We start from the raw sequence: 23,560 nt of genomic DNA on the forward strand, positions 1-23,560 counted from the left end.
AACCTTTGAAATGTTTTATCCCAGCAAAAGGGAAAGTTACATTTAAATTGCCCTCTACAAGCAGAAAGAGAGAAAACAAGCTGCTTATAATTGCTTCTCCCTACTCAACAGTAAAGGTAACACAAGTGGGACTTTCAATGTAAAGCCCTGTTCAGTTTTGGTTCTTACCCTTGCCCAACATTCTTCCCAAGGTGAACTGCTGTTCCTGGATTAGGACATCTTTGAGTTTTGTCTTCAGCTCATCACTGATCCCTACACTCTCCACTGGAAAAAAAACCAACAAAGGAAGAGTCAAATAAGGGATACTTAAATATTCTGTCACAACATCAAGAGTCACTTGTTCTAATCTCCATCTCCAATCTGATTCCCATACTGTAAACAGGAAAACCTGAAAAAGACAGAGCTCCCTTCCATGTCCTCTAGTGTCACCACAGACAAGAGGCCAGTAACTTTCAACCACAAGAAAATGTACCAACAGTGCTGAAAGGGAGAGGGTGTAATAATACCACCCTTAAACACACCAAGAGCAATAGGAATACAGAACTATTGTAAATAACGCTGAGAAGACAAAATCCAGTCCGAAGGGACACTGATAGACACTGCTTCATACAGCTTCATTTAAGTTGATGGAGATGCACCAGTTTTCAATGACTGGCTCTTAGACTATTTTAAGTACAGTACAAGTCTCATAGTACCTGGCTGAGAGGGTAACATAACGTCCAACAGTTTATGGTCAGTAGATTTAATGGAGAGACCTCTAAACCCAGGGAAGCAAAGTCAAAGACAGCTGGAGCATCATCCCAACCCAGCCATGCAGCGCTACTACAGACAGCCATGCCCTTGCTGAACCAGGAGACAGAAATGGATCATCTTAACTCTGGCCATTCCTGGGACTCAGCTTCCTGTTTGAGAAGTTACTAATTCCTGGCCTTCCAAGACTGATTAATTGGTTCATGCTTGTAGCACAGCTCAGCACACTGAGTTTGAGGCGTACTGCTAATATTGTTTAGCCATATTTATCTCACTGTTGCATAACATTACAGTCGGAGTGTGAAACTGGGGCAGGGGAGTGGCAAACTTATGCCTTGCACTAATATACACAATGACTGTAGCTGTAATTAGCAAGTGCTATGTAATTGGTATGGCAACAGCCATTCTGACCTTTCACCTCTCCTATCCACAGTGTCTAAGCCTCCTTGTCAATTAATCCCATGTTCTTGACCCAAAACCATCAGTTTCAGGGAAAACAAAGAGAGGGCATAGTGCATACATGAACACAGCTTCTCAGGCAGAATCACTCCCGTTATTTTACTTACATGTTGCTTCAATGAGCTCTGGGCCCTCCCTGTTGAAAGACCTGGCAGCTCTGAAATGGACCGCTGGATCCCCTCTGCCAACCACACTGCCAAAGGCATGGCTAGAAGGCAGAAAAGACACACGGGGCCATGATTACATGGGCCATTCACTTCTAAAAAGGTGTGTTGAACAGTACGGATGATTTCTCATCCCTTGCCATATAAATACTACAGACTTTTGTTAAAGAGGGAGTAGCAGGAGAGGAGGAACGATGGGTTTATGCTGCCTTGCTGATGCACCTAGAGGGGGTGGGAGCCTTCCAAAACAGGGGGATCACTCATCCTGAGTGCCTGGGAGAAGCTGCAGGTTGGAGCAGGTTGCAATAGTCACATAAACAGAGATGTGGCTGTGAGAGGGAGGTCTGGGAGACTCTGAAAAGAATGGGAACCTTGCTTGCAGCAAGGAACAACACACAGCCAAGTGTCGGAGGTGGTGGAAAGAAGACTTTCCAGGGGTTCCAGAGGGTTCTGGGCAGTCAGGAAGTTACAAGCAGCTGCTAGACTGAAAACCAGCATGGGATGAAGGGCCCAGCCCAGAAGAACACAGAAGATGATTCATCTGTGGGTCTTTCTCTTTGAATCTCCTAAGCAGCAGAGCTAAGGACTTATAGAATTACCTTGATCTAGTTTGTATTTCCATATTCTAATAAAGCCCAGCTATTGACATCACATTTTTTCTACTGTATATTTGGTGTTCTCATTTGGAAGAAAAGGTAGGGCACATTCCTGCTAGTCTCTAATCCAGGATCGCGCCCAAAATTGTGAAAAAACACTTATCCAAAGAAAGTGCCAAAAGTACTCAATCCACAATGCTTTTCGAAAAATAATTGAGTCAGAAACCACACTAGAGGAGAAAGCAAACATCTCTCTAACCAGCACAAGGAGAACCTCCCTTACCCAAACCGAGTTTCCTTTCTTCTTTTTCGAAGGAGAATGAGAGCCAGGGCAACAGCTGTGACCAGAGCTGTAAGAATGCCCAATGCCACAGGAACCCAGGACGTCCCATAAGGAGGTTGTCTCTGGCCACCTAGATGACGGAGAAAACACCAGTCAGGAAATAGAAGACTGTCAATGGTAAACAGATCATACTGGGATATTTCTTCTTTTTGCTTTTAAATGGAAAAGCCATGCTGCTGGATCTGGTGTACACAGTGGATCATTGTACACTGGAATTTGGCATAAACAGCTACTCAGTCAATCATCAGAAAAATAAGCTGTTTCACACAGCAAAGGCAGAGCAGATGCATCCAGTTATGAGAATCTATTCTTAGTTTTGAGCCTCAAGAAAGTAAAAGGCGCTGCTCCAGATTATACTACTTTACATGAGTTCATGATCTAGAGTGCTTTAAACTGGAGTCTCAGGACAAAATGGTTGCTTAACACGAGCATTTTCTGTGCAGGTTTCACCTTGTTCTGTTTGAAGCAGCCAGCAGAACCTTGACCAGGCTACACAGCACTGCCTGAATGCCAACCAGATTAACATTTTAAAAGTCAATAAAGACAATTGCCTCATGGAAATCTTGTTTAAAATATTTACATTTCCCCTCTCACCCCTCCCACAAAGAAAAGCACCCTATGGGACTTGATATTGGCTGTAACTTCCCAATGTCGTGGGTTGTAACTTCTCAATGTCTGTCTACCTAAGAAAAGGTGAATTTTAAAAAGTGCCCTGTGAGTCAAGAAATAGGTTAGGCAGCATGCAGGTTCCAATTCTGGTTTAATATGAATATGTATACTTTTGACTACAAACTATCTACAGAAGAAATGGAGATGCTGCCAATCTGAGTAAGCTGCCAGAGAAGGAAGATAAGCAATATGGTTATGAATAAAAGAGTATTACCCATGCTTGGCAAACAACAAATAAATTAATCCAATTGCCTGAGAGATTTCTTCTCCAAATACAATTACTAAAGATTAAATGTGAATTTGAATGGGTTTATTAAAATCTAGGATAGCCCTCATATCTCCGAATTCTTTAAAACCAAACAAAAACAGGTAACAGGTCCCTAAGCACTTCCTTCATTTTCATGCTCCCTTGCTCACCTTCAGGAGTTGACTGTGTTTTACGAGAAGCTAAGAAAGAATCGTCTTTGATGATGTAAGTAATCCTGTTATGTTATATGTCATGAGAGTATAAGTAAACCTGTCCTCAAAAGAGATGTTATGTTAATGGGCTGAGATTTGGATGAATGTCTGCATAGATGTATGTGAAAAGGAGTCAGACATGCTTACTGGCACAGTCCTGGCAGGCAAAAAGCTTCTAAGACTTGGTTGCTAGTTACTTTGTTGAGCCTTATCATCCAAGTTTTTACAGAAGCAATGTTAGTCTAATAAACAGGTAGAGCTTAAGGAAACAGAATTCGGGACCATTGAGGAAGCAGACTAGTATTTCTCCACTTGAAACAAACTACCAGAGCTTTAGCACCTATTTTCCAGCATCTTATCTCCTTCAGTGACTCACATATTCTTTTTCTACCCAGAAGGCTTTATAGGTTCTGGGTTTTATGATACTCCTTCTTGCTGCACCTTTTGACCTGGCCTTCAAGGCTGCTTATGAGGAGGGAGAGGGATCAGAAACAGAAGTGGAATGAAAATACAACAAAAGGTAACTTCAACCTTCTTCACAATTCCCAAGACAATCACTTGGGCTGTTCCTGCCAAACAATTAGGGTAGAAACAATTAACAACGCTGATGTAAAAGGTCCTCTCTGATAGTTAAGGATAAAGTTTCTTCCCCCTACGGTGAGACAAACCTCGCTCTGCCTGTTCTTCTAGTCTCTGACTGCTAGTTGGCCTAGTGAGAGAGCAGGGATTTAGGTCACCTCTGCTCTGGGGGGGTCCCTCCAAAAGGAGGATGAATGAAAACAAAACAAAACAGAACAAAACAAAACAAAACCAAATAAAACAATTCTCCTTGTTTCTAAACTGGCAGGAATCAGGAGCCCATCGCACAGGTTATAGCAAATGTATCAGAAATAGAAATGAATGTTGAAATTCACTGCTTCTCCTCCTCTGCCCCAGAGATCATTGTTTCCCACTCATGCCACTGAGCTAGAGAGGATGGCTGCAGCCCAAGTAAAGATTGAGTTGCCTCTCCTCCCTGAACTCTGTCTCTCTCCCATCTCCTGCACCCCCCTTTTCCAACAGGCATATGCCTTAAGACTGCGCAAGGTAGAGAGAAGACAGTATTATTAGATGAGCTTAAATGAGTATTTAGGAGCCCTTTGATGATGAGAGAACCCTTTCTTATTTCTGTAGCAGGTTTTATATCACAAAAGTGTGCAAAGAACATAATCCAAGAGTCTTCTGCATACAGTCATGAAGACTGCAGATAGGAAAAAGCTATTAGACAATTGAGAGAGGTTTTCTACTCAGAACGTTTCTGAAAATATTAAAACAATCTTTGCTAATAGTGCACAAGATGTCTGCAAAAGCAGGGTGGAGCTCTCACTAGCTGTGCTGTGATGACAAATACAACTTAAAGTTTATACAAGCTTAGTCATCCTTACTGCCGCACTGGGAGCTGGTCAGAAACCACCCCTGGCATTTCTCACGTAAAGCAACCAGTGCCAGTTTGCTATTTTAGGAAAGGAAGCAAGTTATATTTTCTACCAGGCCTGAAACAAAACTGCAGTCTTTCTGCAGCTCTGCTGTATAAGGCCTGTCAGTGTTTCCACAGCAAACCTTTATTGCCAGCCTGTTATGCTTGTGAAGAAATATATGTGCTTTCAGACAGCATTTGGCCAAAACAAGCACCACTCCTGATGCTACTTTTTTTGAAGTGGTTTGTAAATAAAATCAAGCAAAAATATTGTGCTTTCAGGATTATCCCATTCCAGCTCCCTGTAAAATGCAAACCCTATACATTCCCTGGCACTTCTTGCCAGTGCTGGCCATTTTCTAAATGGATCTTCTCATCCTTTCGAGTACTTTTCTCTGTATTTGGGTGCCACAGAAAATACCTGAGCAAAAAGCAGGAGAAAAAAATTGATGGAGCCCATGCCCAACCTCTAGTAGAGTCAGCTCTAGACCTCTGCATCTCTTCATTCTGCTTTAAATAATTTGAAGGCTTTGATCCCAGTGACTGTGTGCTCACATATAACCATCAGTACTGACTTCATCACAGGAACCAGGTTACCAAAGGGCCTTTCTGAGTAATGTGGACATTAAAACCAGCATTAGATGTACTACTGCAAGTAAGGCTATAGCTCTCTCCTGGTTACTCTGCCCCTATCCCCCACTTCCTGCTTGCCTGGGAACCCCACTCTAGGTTCCCTGTGCCATCTCTAAGTGTGGAGGGATCAAGAGGGATAAATGTCCATGTGATTCCTCAAAAGACAGGTGGAGTGGGAAGAAAGCAGTGGCAGGTGGGTCGGCATCAGAGATTAGAGGTTGCTGTCTTGTCCTGCCGCAGGTGCTGGGAACAAAACCTCTGGAGACTGTGGCATTTTTGCATGACCGCACCTCACTGACTTCTTATCAGCAGTCCATATTTTTATTTGGAACATCTTTCTCTTAGTTGTTCTACAGTTTCCTTCACAAACAGCATTCTCTTCTCCTTTCTACCCATCTCCCCATATAACATCGAGCCCTTCTCCATAGCCTGGCTCCCATTTCCCATTCACTGTGAGATACAAGCAGCAAGCAAACCAGCACAGATGAGCCTAACTCCCCTTATCACTAGGAATGCACTCCACGTACGCATGTTCTGCCCTCCCAACAAACCCTTCTACATGGTCCAGACTGGATAGTACAGCTTCTATACCATCATCTCCCTCTTCCGCCAGTGGCTCAGCTTTTCCATGGAGAGCGCTAAACTGGCTTAATATAAACACATTGAGTAAAACCATTACATAACCCCATGTGGCCATGGTTTAAATCAGGCTCAACTGAAACTAGTCAGGAATGGCTTCAAATTAAATCAGAGAAGAGAACCTACAGTGGAGGAGTTTTCTGTCACACTTACTTTTGTAAAGAGTAAGCCTAAACAAAGGATTTCAAACCTTCATTTGCACCTTTTCGATTGTGTCTCCCCTTGCCCTGCTCTGCACTATGCACAGCAAAAGTCCATTAAAGAAGACACAGTAGTGGCCAGAAGCTGTTTCGTTTATACCAGCTCTTTAAATATTATTTAATTTCTACTCTGCTTGATGAAGTGTGCTGTTGTGTAAAGCCATGTGGCTCAGTCAGCTGTGAGCACTGAAAGGGTAAGAGTCAGAGAAAAACAGCAGTCTAGTGCTTCTGACTTTTTTCCGCAAAGTGAAGGGAAGGCAGTGGACACTCACCCATGACTTCTTGGGCTTCAAGCAGGAAGAGGTCACTCCAGGGCCCGCATCCTGCAGAGTTCAGCACACAGACCCTGATGATCAGGTCTTTGAGAGGATTCCATGTTGTGAGATTAGCTTTTGTATCCTGTACGATCATCTCCCCCTGAGAGCAAATAGCAACAAACTATAAGCCGTCTTAAAAGGAATCTAGTCTAAAACCTCACCTTTAAAACCAAACCAAAACATTACTGTGTACTTCATTGGTACTACAATAAGGGTTGGGAGTTGTGACTCCTGGGTCCTAGTCTCAGTTTTGCCACGACCTTGGGCTGTCATCTTGGGTTTCTCTTCTCAAAAATTGCTAATAGTTTCCCAGGGTGTAGGGAAGATATGAGGTTTAATGATTTCCTCCTTTGAGGTCCTGCCATGAAAGTTGCTATAGAAATGTGAGGGCTTTTTTCTGCTATTAAAAGATATACCTCCTTCTTGTGGTTTAAACACAAAGATGAGCTAACATACTGCAAAGCATCTGACAGTTTTAATCCAAGGGAGGAGTCTGTCTGTTTTAACTTGTTGATCAAACCCCAAATGGGTTCTGAATTTCATAGCCAATTTTCACTTAGGATGGCAAGGCCAACATATTTTCAGCAATTTTCCGCATCTTCTTCATACACATCATTTGCAGTAAACCCATGAAGATTTGGCTGCCACCACTGACACAATGTAAATTCAATGAGAACTCAAAATATTGTCAAAGTCAGTGATGCTGACCTAGTATGAAATGGGTCATGCAAAAAAGGAAATAAGTCTCTTTCCCTCTAGCTGTCTATTATTACAGGCTTGTTCATCATTAATAAGCACTGGCTAAATACATGTTAAGAAATGAGAAACCATAAGAAATGCTGTGAACTTCAAAGGCAGATAGATACCTGGGAAAGGTCAACACTGAAGAACAAATGAAAGGCCTTCTACCTTGACAGGGTCCTTTCAACTCTCTATATATTGTAAATTAAACAAAAGAATCCGCGACCTTCTTTCTGTGATTTACAGTACAACTCATTCACTTGTTAAATAAACCTTTGCTGCTAGGATTTGGAAAGCCAAGTCCCAGTCACAGGAGAGAGAAAGCCCAGATCCTGCACAGTCTGAACTGCCTTTGGGACAGCACTAGAAAGAGGCAGAAACAAACTGAGTTCTATCTTGTCCTTGTTGTACGAGGAATGGCAGAGAACTGGTCTGTCTGCAGATGAACATTCAAATGAAGGAATTCTGAATATGCCAGGAAGGGAGAAACAGGCCTAAATCTTGAGGCCAAATACTGAGGAGTTGTTGCAGATCAGAACAGATCCATTTACACACAAGCAATGCCAGCAATCTAGTTCCCTGGTACGGATGAGGGATCCTAATGCCTAGAAAATTTAATATGAACATTCTCCAACTCTGTGTCCAATGGCTCAGATACCCTCTCGATCTGTTACCTGAGTTACATTATCCTGAATCCACTCCAGCCTGTATCCCAGGACATTTTCTTTCAGCACATCTGGAGCCACACCTTCCCACTCCAAAATCAGACCTGGATCTCTTTGGATAACATGGATATTTTGTGGGGTGCTGCTTGGAGCTGAAAGCAGAGGACAGAACAGAATCACTCTGTGCAGGAAAATAAGGTGCTATCCACACTGAAAATGGCTGAAAAGACAGCTTTACCCTCTTTCCTGAGATCAGCTGGAAGAGAGAATGTGAGGGGAGAGAACAACTTCTGCAAGCCACCAGCACTATGTTTGCTTCAAGCGGAGAAGGTAAGGTTGGTCAGTGTCTCTTGTTTCTTACCGAGACCCCAAGAATCTCAGAGAGCAAATGGGACACAGGCCCAGCATGCAGAAGCCCTGTGTCTGGTCAACTTATATATCATGCATCATTGCTGTTAACCACATTGGACTGCATGTTATTATTTTATGTTAGGTGTTAGGAGACCCTTAGAGTGGACAAGCAATCTGACAGTGTAATGTTTCCTGAATTTCAGAATTAGCAAGGAGGAGACCAATGAAGTTTATCATCGTTTCTTTTTCAGATTCAGAACTGCTTTCCTGCTCTTGTCTGCTATTTGCTTACCAAGCTCCAGGGTCTGGAAATAAACCCTGTCGGTGAAAGGGGAGCTACCCATCTCATTGCTGCACTGCACACGAACACTGTAGTTGGTGGAATGCTTCAGGCCTTGCACACCGTAGGCAAAGGGCGGCACTGGGGTGACTTCAGTGGAGACCTCCTGGCCATCTGGTGACTCAGCTACCTGTGCCAAGAGTGAAACAGAGAAGACTGTTACCATAAGCCATATGGCGAACAGGTCCATAGGGATAAGAATCCATTTCATGGTTAGTTTAGGAATGTGTAAGAACAGACATGGTATCAGTGGTGTTTAAAATACTGAAAAGGGAGGTGTCGAACTAAGAATCATGAGCTATGTCTTTATTTGGTTTAATTGACATCACTTTCCTAACTCTGGCAGTACAACAATTTTCCACCAGCTGAAAATTTGGTTCCACCTTTTAAAACATTTCCTTACCTATGTTACAAATTCTACACTTTATTATTATTTCCTTTAAGGAAAACTAAATGTGCTTGTTTCTTTGGGTGCTAGTAGCTGGCTTCTGAAGCTTGTCTAAATTTGGGCAATGAAAACTGGTCGATCAACTCCCCTGTTACCTAGTGTCACCTTTTTCTCAACTCCTTCTTCAGCAGTTTATATATTTTTAGTTTTGTAGTGAATTAAAGACTTGGTAGACACTGGTGGCTTGGTTCAACTAAACTGTTTCAAATTAGACTGAAAAGAAACTTTTTATCACTGTTGGAACCCTCCTTCCCCCCATATCTGAACTTTTAAGCAACATAAATATTAATTTAAATCTGCTATCACTGTGTCCTTTTAATGCACAGACAGGTTCAATGTTCCTGCTTTTGTACTGACAATAGCAGAAATCACTGCATAGCTCCCAGGCTCAGCCAATCTTTCTTCTCAAATGCATATGAAATAGCAGAGCTAGGAGTAAAAGCAAGGTGTGCTGACAAAAGTGAAACACTCATGGACTTTATGTTCTTTATACAGCAGTCTTTCTCCCTTTCTTCCTGCCTTTCTGCTTATTCTCACACACACTTTTGGCTCACTGATTTATACAGCTAATAAAAAGAAAGAATCTCAAGTTTCCTTAATAGAAAAGCATATTGTTGTCATTATCAGTGTTATCCAAAGCAGGGAAAAAACAAGCAGACTTTTGTGTAAAACCGTGTCAATTTGATGATGCATTTCTGCTCAACAGTGTGAAGAGTCGGTGCTCTTACATCTGCCCTCTTTATGCCCTGGAACATGGTTTGTGTTAACAGTCAGTAAACACGGTGATTCCCTACCCTCTCCCCAGAAGCAATCTGCCTGTCTGAACATGGCGCTCTTGAGGCACGTGCTGCAATTCCCGGGTGCCAGAAAACCACAGCCAAGTTTCACTCCCCCTTCTCTTTCTGGGAGACTCTGAGCAGAAGTGCAATTGTAGGGAGCCAGGAGCATGTGCATTTTCACATGGAGATGTGGGTCAATGTCTCTCACAAAATCTCTCAATGTGGAAGACAAGGGAAGCACGGCTTTCTGTCAGTGGAGGGTTATTACCGAGTTACTCTGCTCCCAGATCCAAACGCAGGAACTTCATCCTCCCCAAACAGAACAGAAAAGGCTTAGAAAAGGGTTGAGAGACTGCTGAGCGGACAGAAACTGAGCTGCTCTGATTCAGCCTCTTTTCCACATGTCCCATCCCCCCCACCCCTGCCCCTGCCAAAAGCGAGGGGAGGAACTCAAAACCCAGGGTGATTAGCATTGCAGCATGCAAGCCAGAGAGAATAGGCTGTTCCAACTGGAGATAACTCGCATTGTAAAACAGAGGAAGAAAACCATTTTTGACTGCGAACAAGAACAGAAGCAGCAACAAAATCCAGAGACCTGGGCCAGCTATTCTTTCTGCCAGCAAGTTAGAACAAGATGATGATTTCTTTTACTTATGAAAGGGAATAAGCATAAGAGAATGAAATCTCTGGTTTCCTCCTCAAATAAAGAGGACTGCAAGTAAATTAGCTAGGCTGCTTCCATCATACCTTGTGTTTATAATCCTTCTCTACATAGTTGGCAACACCCCACAGAAATTCCAATCCAGCTCACATTGCTGCTGTAATCAGGTAGGGAAAGCATAGGGGCCCAATATTCACACCTGGCAGATAAATCCACAGGGAGTGTGCCTAGCTGTGTTTGCACAGCCTGCTTCAGGAATCACCATTTCTTTCTGACACTCAGTTACCAGCTGTTTGATCTGATTTTACAGTTAAGTGTGCAGTGCTAGAAACTAACTCTGCCTGAAGTTGGACACGTACCATTGTTCCCAGGAACCTGAAGAAGCAGTCCAATCTTTCAGAGATGTTGAGTACTCAGAACCCAGTAGAGCTAAAGGATATTATCACCCTTAATTTTCTGGGCAGAATTGGTCTTTGACAACCAAAAACCAATCAAGATATAGAGGCAGAACTTAAAATTACTCTGAAACATGCAAATAGACCCGACTTTGTATTAAGAAGCCTAATCCATCATTCCCACCTTTACTGTAGCACATCCTACACTTTGCAAGCTCCTCATCCCTTGGGCTCACTGGTATGTCCAGATCCCAGCATTTCCTCTGGCACCACAAAGCACCTGATTCACACTAGCAGGACGTGTCAGCACCCTGCAGCTATTCAAGAGCATTTCCCGTAAAGTGATATGTGCTTCATATGTGCTGCAGTGTAATCATCTGCATGGAGTAGCTGCCACAGAACAACTGATGTGATAACCTGCTGGGAGGGAGAACAGGGCCAGTCTCAAATTCTCAGCTGGACACTTCATGCTCAGAACTTCATGCCCTGCTCTTTGGCATCTATATATGCCCTGAGCTGCATCCTGTTAAGTTTCCAGGTCTTAAAACTTTGGAATAAGAATTCAAACACTGCTACAAGCAGTTAGGAGAGCAAAAGATGGCCCAAGCAACATCGTCGCTCAGGGGAGACCCATTCTTCATGCAGGGCAAGGGACAATCCAGAGGGGCCATACCTGAAGAGTGCAAGAATGGAGGGGTGCACGGCCATCAAATCCTGGCACCCAGACCACGCTGGCATTGCTGCTGGTGACTTGGTTTACAGTTACATTGAGAGGCGGGAGAGGCATGGCTATAAAGAAAACAAAGAGACCTTTCAGTATACACAGATCTGAGCAGGTATTCACATGGAAATGGCAGAGGCTTGAGGCTAGAAATTATGCAATGAAATCACTAACAGAAATGTTACAAGATGACATCTTTAGAGAGTGACCCTGGCTACTGTGAGCAAAAGTATTATTTTAACATTGGCATCCATTCTTTAATAGTCCAGCATACTTGCTTGATGCATACAGGCAGAGGTTGATCTCTTTGATGGCAATGCCAGTGTGTGATGTTTACATCTTCGCTACTCAGCCCTCTTCCCTGCCCCCTCCATTGCAATGCATGACCCAGCCCTGCGCGCACAATTGCCTGTGGACCTACATAGCGAACCAAATCAGGGCTTTAAAATCCCTTCCCTTGTTCTCGGTCCAGCCCCCGAAACCAGCTCTGCCAGCACCAGTCAGGGGGTGGTTTGCTGTAGTGACCTGAATACCCTGCAGCTGAATTTGCAGTAGACCACTTGGTGCTGTGAAGGCGCCGCCTCCAGGTATCCATTACAAACTCTCGTTCAAGCACCCTGGGAAGGAGCCCGGACTGAAAACTGTGCCTCCTTCAGGCTTGGGATGAAAAAACTCAGAAAGCACTCTGTTCTACAGAGGGGCAATTCGAGTCAAAGAGAGTGCCTCTTACATGGCTGATACCACACCACAAATTAAGGGCAGAGCCAGGAACAAAATCAGGATTCCCAGACTGGCCATTCAATCAGATGTTTGTGCTTCCTACTGCCACAGAGCAGCACCAGCGCACTGCCCCTCTGACCCGACCCCTCCATCACTGCAGGGGCCTCGCATTTAACCTGAGCTCTTTGGCTTCCTTTTGGGATCCTCAATGCTTCCCTTTGCCTTCTGTTTTCCTCCCACTGTAATTCCACATAGTCACTTCCTATTCTCTCTGATATACCCCTCACCATCTCTTTTTCACTCCTGAGTCTCTGTTTTTATTTAGGCACCTCACTCCTGAAAAAATTAACAGCTTCACTAACCTCTTCCTGACCTTTTGCTCATTTTAAAAAACCCTACACTGCTGCTTTGAGTAATACTTTTCCTGCAGCACCTCAACAAATTGTACCCTCAGGAGTCCTCTTTCTTACAAAAACCAAACAGTCCTCAGGACAAGGCTCTGCCTACAGACTGAATTTTCCACCTCTCCTGAGCTGTATCCAGTGGAAAACAGCAATGGAAAAGTAATTGCAAACCAGGATTCCTCCAGCTGCATCTTCTACTCTGTCAGAGAGCACCTTTGTCTCTCACTGCACCCAGGACAACCACGATACTGCCTTCAGCATCTTCACTGGGCCATCTTGCAGGAGAAATGCACAGACCAAAGCCCCCCTCCCAGGTCTCTACATAGGGCTAGAGGAAAAGACGGGGCAGGGAATAGATGGTGCCACAGATTAACCCTGTAAAGCCTTTGTTGTCTGGTTAACTAGTTACCAGGAGCCAGGGTAGGGGGCTGCCACCTAGGTAAGAACAATGTGCGTGGGTGGGAGGTAGGGCAGCAGAGCTCGGGTCTGGGATGGAAGATGGGGAAAGAGAGTTCTTCGCCTTTCAGTGAAAGGTCTTTGGGAGTTAGCTCAGACTTTTCTGTGTCTTTGTTTCTTTCCCTTTTGATGTTGGGTATTAGGTTTGTAAGCTCTTTGGGGGGAAAAAAAGCTTTCTTTCACTGCTCACTTGAATATCATTGAAACGTTGCCATTAACGCAAGTCTTTTGTATGCACACTTGTAACTTTCGGGTTTTGCAACATGTAATTTTCAACACTGGTAACAGGCCCAAAGGACGTAGGGGCTATACCACCAGTGAGAATAAATAATCAACTGCTAACACACCCACGCTGTAATGAAGACAGCCACTGAAGAGGGTCGGCTTGCTAGCATCTTCCTCTAACTCTGCAATTTGCAGAAGGAACAGATGCATTTCCCCATCGTCCACTGGGAAAAAACCCTGGGTGGCTGTTTCCTGTTGTGCTCTGAAACACGGGATATGACCCTAAAAGTCTTAGCTGCACACATGAAGGAGAGCAAAGCCAGTCTGAAAGCAGGACCTTGAGTGTTAACATAATGAGTGTTAACTTCCTCCGTGCTTGCAGAGTGGCTGGAACAATGGGGCTTTGTACAGTCTGGGGACTGTGGGCCACAATAACAGTAATTTTCTGCTTGGAGTACACCCAGCACATTGTGGGCACTACAGAGAATAGATAATGAACAACAGCAGCAGCAAATAGGAAAATGTTAACAGTTTGTAAATGTTCTAGCAAAAATATTTGTCTCTGGAAACACAGAAGAAACAAATTGTTTAATAAATTGTAGAGAGACTTGAGATTCCTCATTAGTGGATGGATCAGTGTAAGAAAAGGCCCTGATCATTACTCCCGGGAGTAATTTCATTGAAGTCTACACGTTCATAGGATCAAGGACTAAATAAACATTACCTGGGCCTGCCCCTGATCCTGCTGATGTCCTTGTTAGGAATTTTGCTTTAATTTTAACAGGGGCTGTACTAGATCTTCAAAACTTTTGCTCTTTAGAAGAGCCTCGTCACTTCCCTAAGTTTATAACTACTCTTTCAGACATATCTTTGAGGTATTACAGTTAGAACTTATGTGACTACAGCACTGGACTTGCTATTTAAAATCTGGTTTTTATCTCCAGGACATGCTACATACTGGTGCAATATTTGCCAAATCACTTAAGCTTGCTCTTCCTCAGCTCTAAGAACTGTGTGTCTGTGCATGCGCAAGTCTGTGACAGTGATTTGTCCCTCTCAGATAAGTTGTGTGGATTTATTAGCTGATGATTGACCCTTATGGAGCACTTTTGGCTAAACGTAATTGCTGAGAAATATGAGAATTCTTAGGCCTTTACCCCATCATCTTATTAATGGTTAAAAAAAAAATAATCTGTGTTAACCTTTAAAAAAAGGAAAAAAGCTTGTTTGTGCTAAATGTTATTTCAGATTATGGCTTGATGAGATTTTTTGTAAAGAATAACAGCTTTGTGGACTAAATTCTATCCCAGGGTAAAAATATCCATGGAAGATATATTCCACAATAACTAATTCCCCTGTGTAGACAAGCCTTTAAGGCAACAACTCCAAATGTTTTTAAATTAAGTTATAAATCTTACTAGTCTAGCATTCTTGGCATAGAAGTAACCACAATGTCCCGAAGAAAAAGATGGTGTAAGAGTAGTAGATCTACAGCTGGATTTTAAGTTATCCTTTAATGATATTAGCTAACACAACTGAGTCCTGATAGAGACATAAATGTTTGCTCTTATTTGCACTGAGCAATAAGCTACCACTTGGAACAAACAATTTTTGTGACATGCCTCTCCTGGAACTGATAATCATGTCATTTAATGCACGTTAAAGCACGACTAAAAATTCAAATGCAGAAGCATCTCAACATGAAGAGGAGGGGAAGAGCTGATTGCTCTGATTATCCCCATTTCAATCACCTGGAGGAACAGAGGAAACATGACATCAACTTAGGGACTTCTAAATGGCAACTGGTCACGCAAAGGCTTGGAATTATTTGTCTTGAATGAGTTTTTAAAGAACAAAGAATTAAAAAAGTAAAATCCATAAAAACAGTGTGGATGAGCAGACTTTTCTGGCTACTGGTGATCGCCTTGTCTTTTTTTCAGCATCTAATGTGACACCAACAGAAGCAAGCAGAAGTAATGGCCTCTTTAGCTCTAATAAGACCCATCTATCTACAAGAAGAAAAGATTTCCCCAGCTACAGACTTATATCCAGCGTCATCTCTCACAAACAATTTGACTGGTCAGACTCTGTCCTTTTCAAGGAAAAAACTGTTATTTGACATCGCATTTCCACTCCTGAATCAGATGTGGTTTATTTTCAACAGCCTGGGATATGGCCCTTGCATAGCAAGCGAAAACCACTGTTAGAGCACAAAGCATTGTTTCAACTGCTGAGAGCTCCAACCGGTGCTGGCTGCTAGCAGCTTTGAGACAACTTCTTGCATTAAGGAGCCCTACTTTCCCACCCCAGAGAGCAAACCCAAGTACCTTGCCCATTCTCTTGCACTCTCTCACCTTTAATTTGAACAGTGGCTGTCCGAGATGAAGACAATCCCTTTACGTTGTGAGCTTCGCAGGAGAAAACTGTGCTTTGATTAATACCTGGAGATCAGCCAAGAAAAGGAAAGGAAACACAAACAACTATATAATCCAGCTTCAACCTTCAGCAGAATTTCAATTATGTGTGACATCCAGCTCAAGCTGTACAAGCAATTGGAGGGCTGAGCCGGGTGCCAATCAAAGGCACGTGGATTTCAGTGTAATTAACGTGCTAAACACATTTTTAATGGAGAGATTGTGGCAATGTAGAAAAGCTTCCATGGGAGCTTCAGAAAGCACTGAAAAAGAAGGATGAATCTGGCAGAACAGCAGCCTACAGTGCTCAGTTAGTAGATGTCCACTTCTCACATTCTGGTGAGCATCTTTGGAGGAAGGATCATGCTGAACCCTGTGCTTATACAACGCCCAATGCTCTGGATCTCAGCCTGCCACCCGAGCAACAACCATCTTCTAACTAGGCTATAAGCCCAGGCCAACTTCCAACCAGACACTGCAAATTTCAAGCTAATGCCCACCTGTCCACCAGACTTTTGAAGACACACAAACAAAGTGGAAGTAAAATGCCACTGCATCAGCGCTGAGGCACTTTCCAGTGGTGATACAAGTGAGGATTACGCTCCCTCTCTTCTGTGAGCATCCATGCATCCCACAGGGCCTGAATATGGCATCATACTGATGTCCGGCTGCTCCAAGATGCATATAGGTATTGCTAATTAATCAGAATTGAGACAGATTTGAAAAGCTGTCTGAAGAAGTGTGTCCAGCATACATTTTCACTCGACTTGGTTCTCAGTTGCCTTATAGGGCTCTATCTGAGAAAGGTTAAGGATTGGCACACTATGGGCATACAGTTTAGGAGGGAAAAAGATTTCAGAGCTGCACGGAGCAGCTTGCACAGTGTCTGTCTTTGCCCTTTGATTCATCTCCCAAGCCTGAGATTAATGGCATTGCCAAGAAGGTGTAGTGGAAAAAAGGAGGGACTGCTATAAAATGAAAGAGCAAGGTATTTTAGCTTCTTCCACTCATCCCAGTGAACAAGAGGAAAATGCTGCCAGCAGGCTGAAGGCCAGGCAGCAGAGTAGAGCAGCACCTGATGTGGTAGGCATGTCCCAAAGGCAGAACCAAACACAGCCCTGCCCTGAGGAAAACACAAAACACACCACAAACCACGATCTCCTTGCTCTCTAACACCATTGCCAGTGCTGCTTTCCAAACACAACAATCCTTTTACCAAGCCAACTGCTTGCTGAACCTTCTAAATGTTTGCTTTCTAGCCAGTACTTTTATTATTTTCTTCAGAATTTGATACTTTCTTTAGCTAGCATTGCTTGTTTTCTTACCATCTTTTTTGACATGCTTTGACAATCTGACCATGTAGCTTGCGTCCTGCCACATTTTTTCCATTGCAAAGACAAGATCTGGCCAAGGGACATCCCAAAGAACACTGAAAGGGGCAAAGAAAGGTGCTGGTGATGAATATATACAATAGCAATAATTTGGAGAATCACTAGGAGCAGATGTCCTTCTTCAGGCACAGGTGCCCTTCTTTAGGTCTCCATGCCACTGTCCCACAATGACAGAAGTTTCATGGGATGAGTTCAGTGGAGAAAGGGAAACTTATTTTTTTTATTGTCTTTCCCCTCACGACTATCAATCTTTTCAGTTCCCATTTCAACAGGCAGATTATATCATAAGGGAGCAGTTATCATTGCCAACTTGGAACAGCATCGAGTGGATATGTAAGAGAGGGAGCAGATGATAAAACCATTGCAAATCACAAAACAGGTTTTGATTTGCATATAAATTAGGTTCTAAGGGAAGGCTTAATAGGATTGGATAGCTCAAAGGATGGCCAAAGATGTACAGAAGGAAACTCCCCCTGGGTGTAACTGTATTAACACTGATGAAGAGGCCCCAGAGATGACTCTTAGTCATAAAACCTTTCCTATCTAAATTGCTAGTTCAACTTTGGCTCGGGACTGCTGAGAATAATAAAACAGCAGCAAAGAGAAGAAGTAACACAAAGCTGTTGGACAACCAACTAGAATAAGGTTACCTTTAGGAGGTAACTACAAGAATAGCTGTGGTCAGGTCCTGGTAGAGATACAGTGGGCTGAAGAGAGGCCTGAACACACACTGGCTCCTGAGTTCTTCAGCTGTCACTGCTGGGGAAGGCAGTCTTACCACCATGTATCTAGTACCTGTTCTGGGGCAAACCTTGGTCTCTGAGGATATCAACCAGCCCACTTCAGCACCAATACAACCACTCTAAAAGTGTCAAACAGCTACATGAGGTGGTCAGGTTTTAATGATAAGAGCATCCAGCAAGTCTGCAAGAACTGGGATGGGGGGGGAAGAGAGGGGAAAGCAGTGCGCAACATGACTGTGCACAGGAGAAGGTGGCATCTGTTACATGCGAGTGCTTGGGGATTTCCAAGCCAAATGTCACAACATAGTCACTTAATATAACCACGAACACCCTCCACGAGGTGGAACAAAAGGGGCACCCAATGCATCATCCATCCAGTAGCACCTTTACCACAGTGCCAGCCCCAGTGAAGCTCTGTAAGAGCCTGTGCACCTCAAGCCAGCAGAAAATACACAGAGTAACGATCACTCCTTGAATGATCTGGCTTTATATGTGATCATGATCTCTCAAGCCTCAATGCACAGTCAGAGACCATTCTCACACTATGTGGCTACCCAGTGTCATTAGGCATGATCAGAAGAGAGCTCTCCTCCTCTTCTGATGCTCAAAGTGATCCCCTGCATTGGCAGCAGCCTTACCTGACACATTTAAGATGGAGGGGGAGATGTCTGGAAGCCCCACTCTAGAGTCTCCCATCCACCAGACAATTGTCACTGGTTCAGGGGGACCAACAGCAGCACAGGCCATATGAAATGGGGCATTAGGGGACACGGACACATCCTCAGGTTCCACAGTAAAGTAAGGCACACCTAGAAAAGCAACAGACAAGTGATAATAACTGGAAAGACTCCTTCCGTCTTTTTTGTTTCCGCTAATATCAGTGCCCCATCTGCCCTGCCCCTATGCCTAATCCGACTCCCTCTAAGCCCTTCACAGGAACCAAGGATGGTGCTCAATCACCTCAGGGCACAAACGTGTAAGTACTCCCACTAGAAGTCAGAGAGAAGAGTGCTTGCTTCACAAAATGCTTTTGAAAAACCTCTTTCACTCAGTCTCCTTCAAGATTCCCGTATGAAGTAGCTTTTAGTGGCAGTATTTGCTCAATTTTTCAGCTGGAGAGACTGGAGTTTAAAGAGGCAACAGTCAATAATTTTAGTGGTGGCAGACACCACTTTCACGTTACCTAATCCAGCTGCAGATGCTTCTTACCATGCATTAAAAACTGAAGCTTGTGAATTTGTTGAACTAGCGGCTGTAACAAACCCATGAATGAGGGAAGAATCCCCCCAGTGAGAGACAGGGGTCACTTACAATGCCCTCTCCACAGCTTAATTGACTGGAGCTGCCTTCCAGCACGCTCCAACACCATGAGAACCAGGCTGCCTTAGAGTTAGGGGTAATTTGTTTCAGAGCTGAAGGCTATCTATGGACACGGCTCTCTTCATAACTATCCATTCCCGACTGTAGAAAGACTCCTGCTTGGTACAACAGGCCCTAGATCAGGCCCATGGGGTGCAAAATGCAGCTGCAATGCTAACTACCTCAGGTCATCTCTAAGTGGCAATAGCTGAGCATAACTCAACACATCAAGAGATGTGGTTCCTCTTATGGGCAATGACAAAACTCTTGTGGTTTCAGTGCTCCAAACCAGTAATACAAAATTCACCATCCATCAGCACCAGTACTGACCCCACAGGACAGCCAGCATGTGCTTCTGGTGGCTGGTGGAGAAGCCAAAGGCCCAGAGAAACACTGAGTTCCCTTTCATAGTCAAAGCTTTGGGTGTCAAGTGCAGCCGCTACTGACTGCATCTACACCAAAACAAGGTATTCTTAGCTGGAAACAGTGTGTTCTGGAAACTGCTGATCTGCCACCTCACAGAAACAGAGGAACTGACAACATTGTGCATTTGCATGCTTACACTATCTCTCCCTGGCGAGAGATGGCAGGCTAAAGTTGGTGTGGCAGATGCTAAGCACCTCCAACAGCAGGCAATTAATGTAGGTGCCTAAATAGGGATTTAGAAGCCTAACACTTGACATTTCCCCTATGCTCCAGCTGAAAGTGGCGTCCTCAGTCTTTCACTGACCGTCCAGTCGCTGTTTGTGACTTTCATGTGGCAGTTTCTTCGTGTCTTCCTCACCTCTTTGCCACTCCCTTTAGAGTGGCAAGTAAATGAACAAACTAAAACAAATCTAAAATCAGGTCACTTCAAGAATGATTGTGCCTATCTGTGCCAACGCTAATGCTCAGGACAGGTATACCCATCATCATGATTTACTGCTGTTTTTTGCTTACATGTTGTATTTTTTTATTGCAGTCATACATAAACAATAAAAGTGAATAAACTTTCCGGATACCAGCTGTGACACCTCCACTTGCTTTGCCACCCTTCTCCAAAGGAGATTAGAAGGGAAAATACCGTAGTTTCTGTGAGTAGGATCCCTGCCTCTTGTCCCTTTGCATGGCACCCGAGGTAACATTTTGGGAGAATCCTGCTCAGCTTGGCAGGTTTTCTCACTTTGGGAGCAGCTAACCACATCAGATAAGACCACAATTAAAAACTCCCACAGTTCAGGGAGTGCAGCTGACTCATCCAGCTCAGAAACCTGCACTGTCCCCGTAAGAACGTTACCTGGAATCCTCACTGTCTGTGACACATTTAGCCTCCCAGTTCCTGGTACAAGGGGTGAGGACCAGCACCCCGCTTTCACAGACGCACCATGGAGGCACTGAGCAGCCAACAACCAGGAAATCAGTGGCAATGCAAGGAAACGAGCCTGTCTATTCCCTGTTCCAAGCCAGCATCCAACCTACGGGGCCAATTTTTTTTTCCTACAGCTCAGTTTTCAGGCAGTGTTAATTCAGGGGGATGTGTCCATACATGTGAGGCTGGGACTCTGACTGTAGCCACAACTGGGGGTAGCAGCCCCAGGAACAGCTACGTGGTCAGAGGTGTAATTTCAGAGGGAAAGTTCTGTAAGGAACATAATCCGTATTTTTAAGATGGTCACACTCTGCAGTGTGCCTCTTCAATTACCTCTCCAGGCATCAAATGCTATCATGTTCCTGGTAAGGCCAGAGTCTAGTTTCTAAACCAGAAAATGGTTTCAAAATAATTTTGTTTTTGTAAATTCTGAGGAGTGTTTCATAAGATCAAACATTTTAGCTGTATTACAAAGACAGTTCAAATACCATTGCTACAAATTCTGCCTCATACAGACTACCTAAGTGGATCTCAAGACAGATACTAGACAGCATAGAAACCCATTCGAGCTCACTTTAGGTTAGATCACCAGTAGTCGACATTTGTTTTGTGTGGCACACTGAAAGGTGTCAGCACCTACCAAAGGCTGCAATGACCAGAGTAAAGAGCCTCTCTCAGTCAAAGAGGACAAGTTGGTTTTGATACAGCAACCACTTCTAGACAAAGCTGGTATGCCCCATACGGAGATAACAGTGGATAACAGTGAAGGTGGGACTGATAGGCTTTTGCATTCCCCAGTGTTTTCTTATGCTAACAGCTCCACATTTTTAAGAATCCATGCCCTATCACTACTTGTTATTTTTTAATTTTTTCCGCTAACTCCCGTTTCACATGATTACAAGCTCAGTTCATGTTTAACTAGCTTCTGCTGTACTTGCTTTTCTCATAAAGGTGACTAGTTGCATTTTTTTTTTTAGCTTACACTTCCACTGTAAGCTTTGGCCTTCATTCTCAACTCCCCCTTGCCTAGCTGCAGCTGTTTTTTGTGACTTTGACATTTTTTTGCCTGTGCTGTCCAGAAGGGCTCCTTTGTTTTTTAGATGGCTTAGCACACTGAGCTACCCAATCACTGCTAACACACCCACCATGCAAATGCAGCCACCTCTGGCGCGGGCCATGGTAATTGGAATAGAAATGGAAACTCTGCACAAGAGAGCATTTTAAGCTATAAACAATGTTCTCCAGTTGAAACTGCACCTGAAAGTTTAGGTGGACAAAAGCATGGGATTTATGGAAGGCAGCAGGTAAGTGTTCCTCTTCCTGTGAGAACTACTATGAATGTTTCCACAGCTCTGAGTGAGTGAGAGCTTTGTTGTAAAACACCCAGACGACACCACCACCCATGACACCCTCCCTGCTCCCCCACTTTAAGACTGTCGATTCGGGTCTGGCCCAAAATGTTACCAATTGCATCAAAAAAGCCAGTTCTTGCTGCAAATGCACTGTTCCTGTCAACTTCCTTACCAAATATTAAGCCATCAAGCCATCCTATGACTACTAGCTTCTGAGGATCTAACACAATCATGGCTCAAGGGAAATGAAACTAGAGACAGTAAGAAGCCACCAATCCATGCTGCCTTGGGCGACTTTTGGGCAACCATGCAGAAGTTATTCTTTATCAGACAAGACTGGGCAAAACAGTGCCACGTGGAAGTCACAGATACGAAGCGCTGATGTACAGCACTTCCCCTGAAACTCAGAATTGGGCTAAAACTGTACCTTGCCCTCAAAGACCTGTTTGGCTGATACACAGAACCAGGCTGTGACCCTGCTTTGAGAAGTGGGTTGGACCAGATGATCCCCTTGGATTCCTTTCAACCTGAACTATCCCATCATTCTATGAATTATTTGGAGATGAAAGCAACAATGGATTGAGGGGCTGGAAAGAAACCTGTGTGCACGAAAGGATCTTGTTTCCTAACATGTCAAAATAAAACCAGAAGGTAATGAACTGACAGCTCCTCTTCTTGAAGCTACTCTATTTCTTACTCCTGCTCTGGAGCGATCTCACTACAGTTAGCAGCAATGGTTCAGAGCCAAGAAGCATGTGACTGGAGCAATCTGCTCTTGCCACTTCCACCTAGAGCGTATTGGTGGGTCAGCCCTGAAAAGCAACCAGCACTACTACTCCTCCTTACCTTCCACTATGAGCCACACTTGCTGTGATTCTTCCTTCTTCCCCCCGTTCTCAACCTGGCACCAGTACTTCCCAGAATCTGTCCGCTCGACGGATTTCAAGCTGAAAAAAGTCAAAAGCCACATCGATATTTTACGTGGATAAAGCATGGTTTTGCCCCAAAGGACCCTCCAGTGTTTGATGCACGGACCAGATGCACGGACAACACCCACTGAGACGCAGCCAGCTCTGGGGAGAAGGGCAACAGCCAGCCAGCACAAAGCGTGTGGCAGAACAGCGGAGACAGGAGGCTCCTCTTTAAAGTGGGTGGAGGGAATCCTCAGCAGAGCAAACAGCCTTCCTCTGAAACGTCCTTGCAGAAAACCCATTTGTGTCCTCTGAGGATAGGAAGGGGTTGGTCATCTCGATCCTGAATCGTGACTAGCTAGCCTTCAAGAGCGACAGCTTGGCCTAGCAGGAAACTCCAAATCACAAATCTCCAACGAGACCGACTGTTTAGCTTCAGTTAGGTGACAGG

The 23,560-nt window shown here is 44.0% G+C and overlaps 1 protein-coding gene across 3 annotated transcripts in view; it reads right to left on the reverse strand.

The window, feature by feature from the left end:
• The window catches only part of TYRO3 (TYRO3 protein tyrosine kinase), a 45,115-nt gene that overhangs the window by 15,490 nt on the left and 6,065 nt on the right, over positions 1-23,560 (reverse strand). For 2 of the 3 annotated variants that reach the window (XM_075754439.1, XM_075754437.1), the window contains 10 exons: positions 23,045-23,145; positions 18,778-18,948; positions 15,946-16,032; positions 11,739-11,854; positions 8,735-8,912; positions 8,101-8,243; positions 6,641-6,785; positions 2,253-2,382; positions 1,317-1,417; positions 169-264 (listed from right to left, as the gene is read on the reverse strand). In XM_075754439.1, coding sequence (XP_075610554.1) covers positions 169-264; positions 1,317-1,417; positions 2,253-2,382; positions 6,641-6,785; positions 8,101-8,243; positions 8,735-8,912; positions 11,739-11,854; positions 15,946-16,032; positions 18,778-18,886 — 1,105 coding nt within the window. In that variant the 5' untranslated portion in view covers positions 18,887-18,948; positions 23,045-23,145. The remainder of the gene's footprint in view (positions 1-168; positions 265-1,316; positions 1,418-2,252; positions 2,383-6,640; positions 6,786-8,100; positions 8,244-8,734; positions 8,913-11,738; positions 11,855-15,945; positions 16,033-18,777; positions 18,949-23,044; positions 23,146-23,560) is intronic. The other variant, XM_075754438.1, reaches the window with a different exon arrangement.

This window comes from Balearica regulorum, chromosome 5 (genome assembly GCF_011004875.1).
Source record: "Balearica regulorum gibbericeps isolate bBalReg1 chromosome 5, bBalReg1.pri, whole genome shotgun sequence".
NCBI lineage: Eukaryota > Metazoa > Chordata > Aves > Gruiformes > Gruidae > Balearica > Balearica regulorum.